The sequence below is a fragment of the Cavia porcellus genome, unplaced genomic scaffold (assembly GCF_034190915.1).
Source record: "Cavia porcellus strain 051 isolate PalLab524CR breed Dunkin Hartley unplaced genomic scaffold, mCavPor4.1 scaffold_27, whole genome shotgun sequence".
NCBI lineage: Eukaryota > Metazoa > Chordata > Mammalia > Rodentia > Caviidae > Cavia > Cavia porcellus.
Window position 1 is genome coordinate 247,196 of NW_026947510.1, and position 8,706 is coordinate 255,901.

Below are 8,706 nucleotides of genomic sequence, written 5' to 3' on the forward strand. Positions count from 1 at the left end.
CCAGAAAGAGAGAATAAGATTCTCCAGAAGAGCCAGCCAGACCCCTCTCTCACCCTCTCCAGACCTAGAGTCTCGGCCTGCCTCTTAACTGCTATCTAAAACCAAGCCTAGCTTGCCAGTCTGGCAACTCATTTCCATCAGCCACCTGAAGGAACTTGGAGACAGGGCTCCAGGGCAGCTTGCTATCTCCTTCCTCGGACCCTTCAGTATCCCTGACTCTGCTCCAGGATCCTTACACAGCCAGGCAGCCACAGCAGCCTATGGGGCAGTCTTCCCCACCCAGGGCTCCTCCAGCCTCCCAGAAATGACCTGGAGGCCAAAACAGGCCTTGAGAAGGCATACATTTTAGACGATTCACAGCCCCAGTCCCTCTCTGGGTTCCCTCCTCAGGAAAAGCAGAGATGAGGCTCAGCTTTGCTAAGTCCCCAACCAATCTGGAAGAGGGAGGAACTTTTATTGCAGCAGGGCCCTAGCCCTATAAAAGCCCTGGCCACTGACCTTTCCACCTGTGTGTGTGTGTGTGTGTGTGTGTGTGTGTGTGTGTGTGTAGGCCACAGGGCTTCAGTCAGCCTTGTCTGCCACACAGCACCTCTTCCCTTCTCACGCTGCTGCAGTCTCCTACATTCTCCTGCAATCTTGGGCTCCCTCTTGGCCACCCAATTATGCCTCCCAACCTCACAGGCTACTACCGCTTTGTCTCGCAGAAGAACCTGGAAGACTACCTGCAGGCCCTAAGTAATGCCCCCTGTCTCCTAACCCCTTCCTCTCCCTTCTACCTCAGGGACCCACTGAGAAGGGGACCCGGAGTTGGATGCTGGGAAAACGCTTGGGTGGGATCCATTTCTGAGAAGAGGGAGGTCAGTCCCCAGTGTCAGACCTACCTTAGGCACCATTCACAACCCTACCGACTCACCCCACTAAGACTCAGCCCCCCTGCAGACGTCAACGTGGCACTGCGGAAAATAGCACAGCTGCTGAAGCCTGACAAGGAGATCGAACACAGCGGCAACCACATGGTAGTGAAGACCCTCAGCACCTTTCGCAGCTATGTCATGGAATTTGAAGTGGGAGTTGAGTTCGAGGAGGACCTGAGGGTCGTGGATGGACGGAAATGCCAGGTACTTCCCTGGAGGTGGTGAGAGGGGGTTGCCTCCAAACAATGTAGCTGAACCAATGGGACTCCCCCAGCCACAGCCAAGGGAGTAACCACCGCAGCAGGGCCCAGCACCTGCAGGGTACCTGTCAGGCTCCTGGTTCTCTGTTCTCCTCCCCCACTCCTTCCTACTTCTTCCCTGCCCCCTCTTAGTCATCAGCCAAAAGGGCAGAAAAGCAGACTACCTACCCAGGCAATCAGCACACATTTGCTGGCCCTCTAGCCTGTGACACTGAGTTACCACAGTCTCTCTTTTTCCATCATCAAGCATTGAACCCAGGGCTTTCACACTGTGCCGTATCTCCAGCTCTTTTTTATCTTTTATTTCAAGGCAGTATCCTGTTGAGTTGTTGAATCTCCCAAACTGGACCCAAACTTGTCCTCCTGCCTCAACTTTCCAGAGTGCTGGGATTACAGACCTATACCACCACACCCAGCCTCTTTTACTTAGCACCTATAAACCTACTTTCCTGCATTTTCCCATGCTTTCCCATGGCTCTTGTTGATCCCCTTTACAGACAATAGTTTTCTTATTAATTCCTTAAGTTGCAGTTTTCACCCAGGTTTTGTCTTAACCCTTTTTTTCTTGTCTGTACACTGTTCGTAAGCAAAATCATCTATCTGTACCTGTGCTTTCTGCAGCCATCTATAAACTGCCCTTGACATTTCTTCTCTAGCCAGAGCCATCTCCTGAGCTCCAGGGTGATGTTTTTAGCTGCCGGCAAAATATTTCCATCTATGCGCCCCAAGGTCAAACCTGAATTCATTATATTCTTGCACAAACCATTTTTGTATTTACTGTCTCTGTTAATGACAATAACAAGCAGGACCAGAAATCATAGTCAGTGTTTCTTGTTTTCTCAGTTCTGTGCTCCCAACACACACACACACACACACACACACACACACACACACAGCCTACCTTAAGAAGTCTTTGCTATCCTGCCTATCTGCACTGTCCAATATTGGGGATTAAACTCAGAGCCTTCACACTGAGCTATATCTCCAATCTTTTTTTATTTTCTATTTTGAGACAGGATCTCACTAAGTTTCCCAGGATAGGTTCAGACTTGTGCTTCTCCTGCCTCAGATTCCCCAAGTACTGGGATTATTGGCAGGAGCCACCATGCATGGCCTTGGAGTTTAAAATCGTATCCAAAAAACAGTGTAAGATGTCTCAGAAATATTTATATTGGTCACATACTAAAATTCTAGTATTTTACTATTTTAGGTTAAATAAAACATATTATTAAAATTGAGCTCATCTGTTTCTTTTTTCCTTTTCTAATAAGCTCCCAGAAATGCTTTATACATATAACTTGTATTTTTGATCCATTTTATTTCTAGTAAAAGGTCACCATCTAAATGTCTCTCGCCTGTTTCTTCCTACTCTTTCTCATTACACCATCTTTCTCACTAGAGGTCCAAAAGTGGTCCCCAGACTTAACCCTCCACCACTCTGCATACTGCAGCCTCGGGATCCATCTGTGATGCAAAAGTGGCCATGTCACTTCCCTGACTTAAAGCCCTTTGGCAATGATATATTCCAGACAAAGCCCACACATCCAGCAGAGCACACATGGTCGTGGGTTTGGGAACTGGCTCCTGTGTTCCCACACACAGTCTCGGTTAGAGCCCTTCAGAACAATATGACCTTCTTTCTTCTATGCTACTTCTTTCCTTGCTAAAAAGTTTCCCATTATGGATCTCCAATCTGATTAACTCCCAACGTCCTTAAAGACTTGGCTCACCCTTCCCTCCCATGCCCAGTCCTGTCCTCGCTTCTTAAACAGCAGTCCTGGGCCTCCATTGGTCAAGACTGAGCTCAGCAGGCTGTCCTCAGGAGAGTCCATGAGTGCTGGATGGAATGCCCAGGCCAGAGAGGTTGGTCTTTCATTCCCAAAGTCCTTGAAAGTGAAAGAGGCTAATCTCTCTTCTTCCTTAAAAGATCCCTGTGGATCCGCTGGAGAAATCAGAAAACAAAATCTCCATTCTTTGTCATCCCCCTCCCCAACTCCACCGCTGCTCCTCTCATTGAATGTCACCATGGACAATGGTGGCTCCTTAGAGGTCTTCAGTTGGGGGGGGACACTGATGAAGCAGAGCATCTGTCCCAAAATGGAGGGGCTGGAGGAGATGGAGTGACTGGAGAAGCATTTGGGGTGCCCTCCCAGTCATCTCTTATCTCCTCTTTAGACCACAGTGACCTGGGAAGAAGACAAGCTAGTGTGTGTGCAGAAAGGCGAGGTCCCCAACCGGGGCTGGAGATACTGGATGGAGCGAGACATGTTACATATGGTAAGTGGAGGGCAAACAAAACCGGGGTGTCTGAGGAGTACCCTCAGCCAGGATGCATCCCTTTAACAAACCATGTGAGTCTACTCCTATACCCCAGCCCTGCCTTTACCCACCCCAGCAAGGGGGGACGGAAACAAAAGGATGGAAACTAAAGCCTTGGAAGAGTGTGGGGAGGAGGAGGAAGTGGCTAAGATGGTCCCTGACTGCAAATCACATGATGCCTGTACATCAGAATGGTTGGGATCTGCCAGGCATGGTGGCACACAACTGTAACCTCAACACTAATGGGGTTGAGACAGAAAGATCTGGGCAGGTTTGAGACCAGCCTGAGCTAGCTACATAGGGATTTCGAGGCCAACCTGAATTACAGAGTAAGACCCTACCTCAAAATTTTGGGGACCACAAATTATAAACTGAGTCTAGGAGATATCCAAGGCTGTCCTTGCCCTGCCCTGTAAGCCAGACTGGAACACAGAAACTCTCCACTTCCTCCTGGTCACAGCTGAAGCTAGTGACACTGTGAAGCTCACAGGACAGGATAAGATCTGCTGAGGAGGACGATCTTTAAAGCAATATAATAGCAGTACTAAAAATTTCACCTGGGGAAACTACTGTTTCCTCACTGGCCCTTGTCTCATCCTTGCAAGAATGCTTCATTGTTTCAGTGGACCACCCTAATCGCCATGACTGTTCCTGAGATCACTCACCTCCACTCCCCATGCACTGGCTAATAAACATAGTGGCCAGCTAGAGAGTCTTTGCCCGTGCCCATTCTGAGGCATTGAGCTCCCAGTCTCTCTTTTCATGCATTACTAAATTGTCTCTGTCTCTTTTTTTCATCTTTTTTATACTCCTCATACAGACAGTTGGGGATCTTGGCCAGGTCCCTGATCTGTTAGCAAAAATAATAACTATTATTATTATTATTTATTTAATTAATTAAATTTTTAAAAAACAAAACATGGGGATGGAGAGAGCCACTTCACATCTCCTGGCTCCGTGACCTTCCTTCCTCTGGGGTGAAGAGTTGAGGAACGATTTCCTATACATCAAATACTCTGGTTGCTATTCCATAAGGGAGCAAACAGAGGTCAACAGGGCATGGAGAAGGGAGCTCCTGCTGAGAGAACCTTCTTCCTCTCTCCTCCTCCATCCCCAGGAGCTGACAGCGAGGGGCGCTGTGTGCAAGCAGGTCTTCAAGAAGGTCAGATAGCCCGGGAGGAGCCGAGCCTCCAGACTCTGCTTTGTGTGCCTCCTTCCAGCCCAGACTGTGCCGGGTCAGCGTCCCTCTCTCCTCAGCCACTTGCCTCCCTCTGGACCCTCCTCAGCCCCCACCTGTTAATCGGTAACTGGCAGTCCCCAGGTCAAAGTCCTTCCTGTCTCACACTACTCTGCCCAACAGCAGTCCCTGTCCCAGGTCAAGATCTGGCCTCCTGGGTGTCAGAGCCCTCGAACAAAACCTGGTCTTTTTCGTTCTTTGGTTTCTTATTTTCCTAAGCTCTGGGTATTTTGTAGGCACTTGAGAATCAGTGAAATCTATCCTGGTGGGTCTTCGGGAAAATTATGACTGGATTCAAGATTCAAATGGAAGCCACTTGGAAGAGTGTGCTTATTCCCTTGCCTTTTCCTAGAGAAAGTCTCATGTACTCTACAGAAGCCTCACTGTGCCAACATCAGGAGGCATCCTGGCCATTTGATCCCCCTTTCCACAGGCAGGGGAAAGGGACAGAGCTAAGAAAGTATTTTGTCCCAAGAGCCCCCAAATAGTGCCGCAGCCTCCATGGCTGCTTTGGGAAACACTGGCAGCAGAAAGGCCCGAGGGACCCAAAAGGGAAACAATTCGGGGATGCAAGGTCCAAGGGATAAAGGGATCTGTGGCCGTGGGGAATGGCAGGAGAAACCCAGCAGAAGTGACCATACAGGCCTCTGCCCTGAGGGTCAGCCCAGCTGGAGCCAAGGTAAGGGGGAAAGCTATGGACAGCAAGACCACTCCCCAGAGTGCCTAGGAAAACAGTCTGCAGGGTGGAGCTGTTCAGGGTCAAGGCCAGCACCAGCCTCTGTCCCCTCCCGCCCTTCCAGGACCTCGGTCCATTCAAAATAAAAGTCTGATAGGGCACGTGGCACAGAAAAGAGTGATCACTGTGAGGGTGGAGTCTGAGACTGGTAGGAGGGCTGGAGAGGTGGATGTTGGAGAGTCCCTGGCCTTCACTGATGAGCACCCTGGCCCCTTCTTCCTGCAATGGTGAGGTCCTTACCTGAGACAGTGACTGGGCCTCTGGCCAAGAGAACTAGGCTTGTGCTACTGACACTACCATATATCCTGCAATGAGTTTGGAAAAGGATTCAGAATTGGAGTGAATCATTTATTCCCTGCCCCTCATAGGATGTAGGGAACTCTTCCGGGCAAAGCCACCCAACAGAAGCTGCAGTCCTACCCTGTCCCCTCCCAAGGCACAGGGAGATGCTCAGGTGTTCTTGCCCCTTTGTTGCCACCGGGTCGCTGTGGTGTCCAGGCCCTGTGAGTACACAGTCCAAGTCTCCTCCGACAGGACTGTCCTCCTGAGAGTCCAGGATCCTTCTTTGCAGTCTTGTCAGAGCTCTGACTCAAGAGCTTGTGAGCCCTGAAGGTGGCTGCCAGACCCAAGGTACAACAGGCTCAGTCCCTCAAAACTCTTTGTGATCACCTGCAGTGCATGTCCCCATTCTTCACTCAGCCATGTCGCCGTAGGCTACAACAAGAGCCCAGAGGCTCCCAGGGACTGCAAGAGCCCAGAGAAGATCTGAGAGGTTCTGAGGACCTGGGAGCCATAGCCACTAAGAGACAGGAGAAGCTAGAGCAGCTGTCTCCCCTGTGGCCAGCAGAGGGCGCTGCACACATCAGCAGAGCCAGAGATCGTTCCAGTTCCAACTCTTTCCCTCCTCCAGCACGTTCTTGGATATTCTCTGCACCACACCACACACACACCCCAATTCCCAGTCCACACAAGACCGTTGCCTCTCCTTCACAGCAAACTCTGCTTACCCTGTGAGAGATGGTCACCGCAGGAAGAAACCTGTAAGAAGGAAAGGCAAGGAAGGGAGGGAGTAGGTCCCACCCACTCCCAGCCTCGCACAGGGAATGGACCCTCAGACCTGGGAGTTGACTCAGTTGACCAGAGTCTTAGAACCGAAGAAGACAATTAGGAATCCAAAATGTTTAGTTCTGTGTGAGACAGAAGTGTAAACTGCTAGATCAGGCGCCAGCCCCACTCCCTCTCCACCACACGGGGATCAGGATACCTGGAATGTGAGAAAGCCAGCCTGACAGGCCAGAAAGGCAGTCATCAGGACAGTCTTGCTCCGTGCAAGACCTCTACCAGAGACTATAGAGGTCCTGGAGGAATAAGATGGAGCTGACCTTCGGTATTCACCCTCCTAGCAAGAACAAGGGGCCTTGTCTTTCACCAGCACTTCCAAACCCACCACCCAGCTGGAGATGAGGGCTCTGCCTCCCCCTACTCCACCCCAAGCCTCATTTCTCCTACTTTGCTTTACTCTGGCCTCTAGGAAAAGGGACAGCCCTAGGAGCCTCCATTCTGTACCCAAGGTGTAGTGCCCAGAGGGTCACCCATACAGCCAGGCCTTTAGGTTCACTGGTACATCACTTTCCAGGAGTTCTGCATGAACCCACATGAGTCAGTGAGAAGGCTTTGGTATCAAACTGCCACCTGCTATTAGCAGTATGAGTGTATACAGGTCACCACCTTTCAGCAAATAACCACATGCGCCAGGCATCAGAGGCAATACTGAGAGCTTCCTCCTGGCATCTTTGGACGATTTCATGCCCTCTCTTATCAGAGTATGAGGAAAAAAGAAGGCACCAGCGACTGATGGCTGCTCCTGCTTGTATGATTTCCTTCCTCAGCACTTGATGCCTGAAATTCTCCTGACCAGAAGCAAACCTTTGTATTCTATAGCTTAGGACAAGGCGTCAAGTACCTGTACCCTGGAAGTCACACAGTGACATATTTGTACCAAAGTGGAAGTGACCAAGAGCAGAGAAATAGAGCCAAAATACAGCTGCACCTTGGCTCTCCAGGCCAGCCAGTCACTTAGGAGTGATTCGGTTGACAGGGACCTACTGAACACGCCCAGACTGCAGAGCTAGCGTCTGTCACTGTCCCACCTGCTATGCCCAGTGAAGGACAACTGTGCTACCCCGTGGAGCCCCTGGGCCAGCATCAGGGACGCTGCTTTTGTTCCCGTAACAGCCGCTCTTGTCTTCCAGTACAGGAAGCTTCAAGGCAGGAGAGTGGCTCATGATGAGACAAGCCAGCCCAGGTACTGCCGCGCAGCTGCATGGTCATAAAGCTGCATTCCCGCACCCCTACAATGCCTGCTGAAGCTGCCCAGTTTGAGGTGCTGGATTCCATGGTAGGGATAAGTCTGGGCCCCAGATTGTCATCAGCCCTAGACTCAGCCCCTCCCTTGACCCTTGTGTCTCCCTGCTTCTGTCTCTATAGATGTGAACCAGCACCCGTATCCTGCCCTGATGTTTCCCATTCTCCTCCTGCTTGAAGCCTCTGCTCCTCTCCTGTCCCTATCTACAGAGAGTCTCCTGTTCTCCTTTGTACACAACAGGGTTGCAACCTTCCCTCCCCTTGAGCTTCATTTTGAGCACCACTCACCTGCAGATGCATTGGCAGGTGGAGGGTTCACAGAAGGGCTGCTGGACAGCTTTCTTTCATACACTGTGTGCTTCCTACTGGGCTCTCTCTGGCCGTACCTCTGCTATGGTGTGTAGGCATTCGTGCATCTGGTAGTATGGCCTTGGCATTCACTGTCCATGAGCACCTGGGACCCCTTCTTTTTTTTTTCTGAACACAAAACAATGTCTGTGGCTTCTTTACTAACCCAGGCAGGTGACACAATACAGAGCTAAAAGGACCAATGGAGGCGTCCCTGTCCCTGTGTGGCTCTGAATAAGTGGCCTTGGACAAGTGACCATGGCAAGTCATTTCATCACTGTGTGCCTTTGCTTCCTCGCTGAACTGACCATGTCCTGATCCTCTGGTACTGATCTACTTTCTTGCCTTCTACACTGCCCCCTCCTTAACTTGCTCTCTCTCTTCCTGAGTGTCTCAGAAAAGGCCTGCCTGCTCTTGGCCCAGCTGCAAAGAAATCATCATCACCCTTAATGTACATGAAGCTTGTCCTACTGGGCCCCCAGTGGCGACAGAACCTGCGTGAGAAGGAGCAGCAAGATGGCAAAGGCC

At 50.7% G+C, this 8,706-nt stretch overlaps 1 protein-coding gene across 1 annotated transcript; it reads left to right on the forward strand.

The window, feature by feature from the left end:
* The first annotated feature begins 527 nt into the window (after positions 1-527).
* On the forward strand, positions 528-4,926 carry Rbp5 (retinol binding protein 5). Its single transcript, XM_003463232.4, has 4 exons — positions 528-735; positions 940-1,118; positions 3,350-3,451; positions 4,611-4,926. The coding sequence occupies exons 1-4, from the start codon at positions 663-665 to the stop codon at positions 4,662-4,664; spliced, it is 408 nt and encodes a 135-aa protein (XP_003463280.1). The 5' UTR covers positions 528-662; the 3' UTR covers positions 4,665-4,926.
* Positions 4,927-8,706: the final 3,780 nt, after the last annotated feature.

Excerpts from the sequence above, each read along its gene's own strand:
- Rbp5 (XM_003463232.4), top strand. The coding sequence starts at position 663 with ATGCCTCCCAACCTCACAGGCTACTACCGCTTTGTCTCGCAGAAGAAC. Across the intron at positions 736-939 it reads AGACTACCTGCAGGCCCTAA|ACGTCAACGTGGCACTGCGG; the intron begins GTAATGCCCCCT and ends GCCCCCCTGCAG. Across the intron at positions 3,452-4,610 it reads AGCGAGACATGTTACATATG|GAGCTGACAGCGAGGGGCGC; the intron begins GTAAGTGGAGGG and ends CTCCATCCCCAG.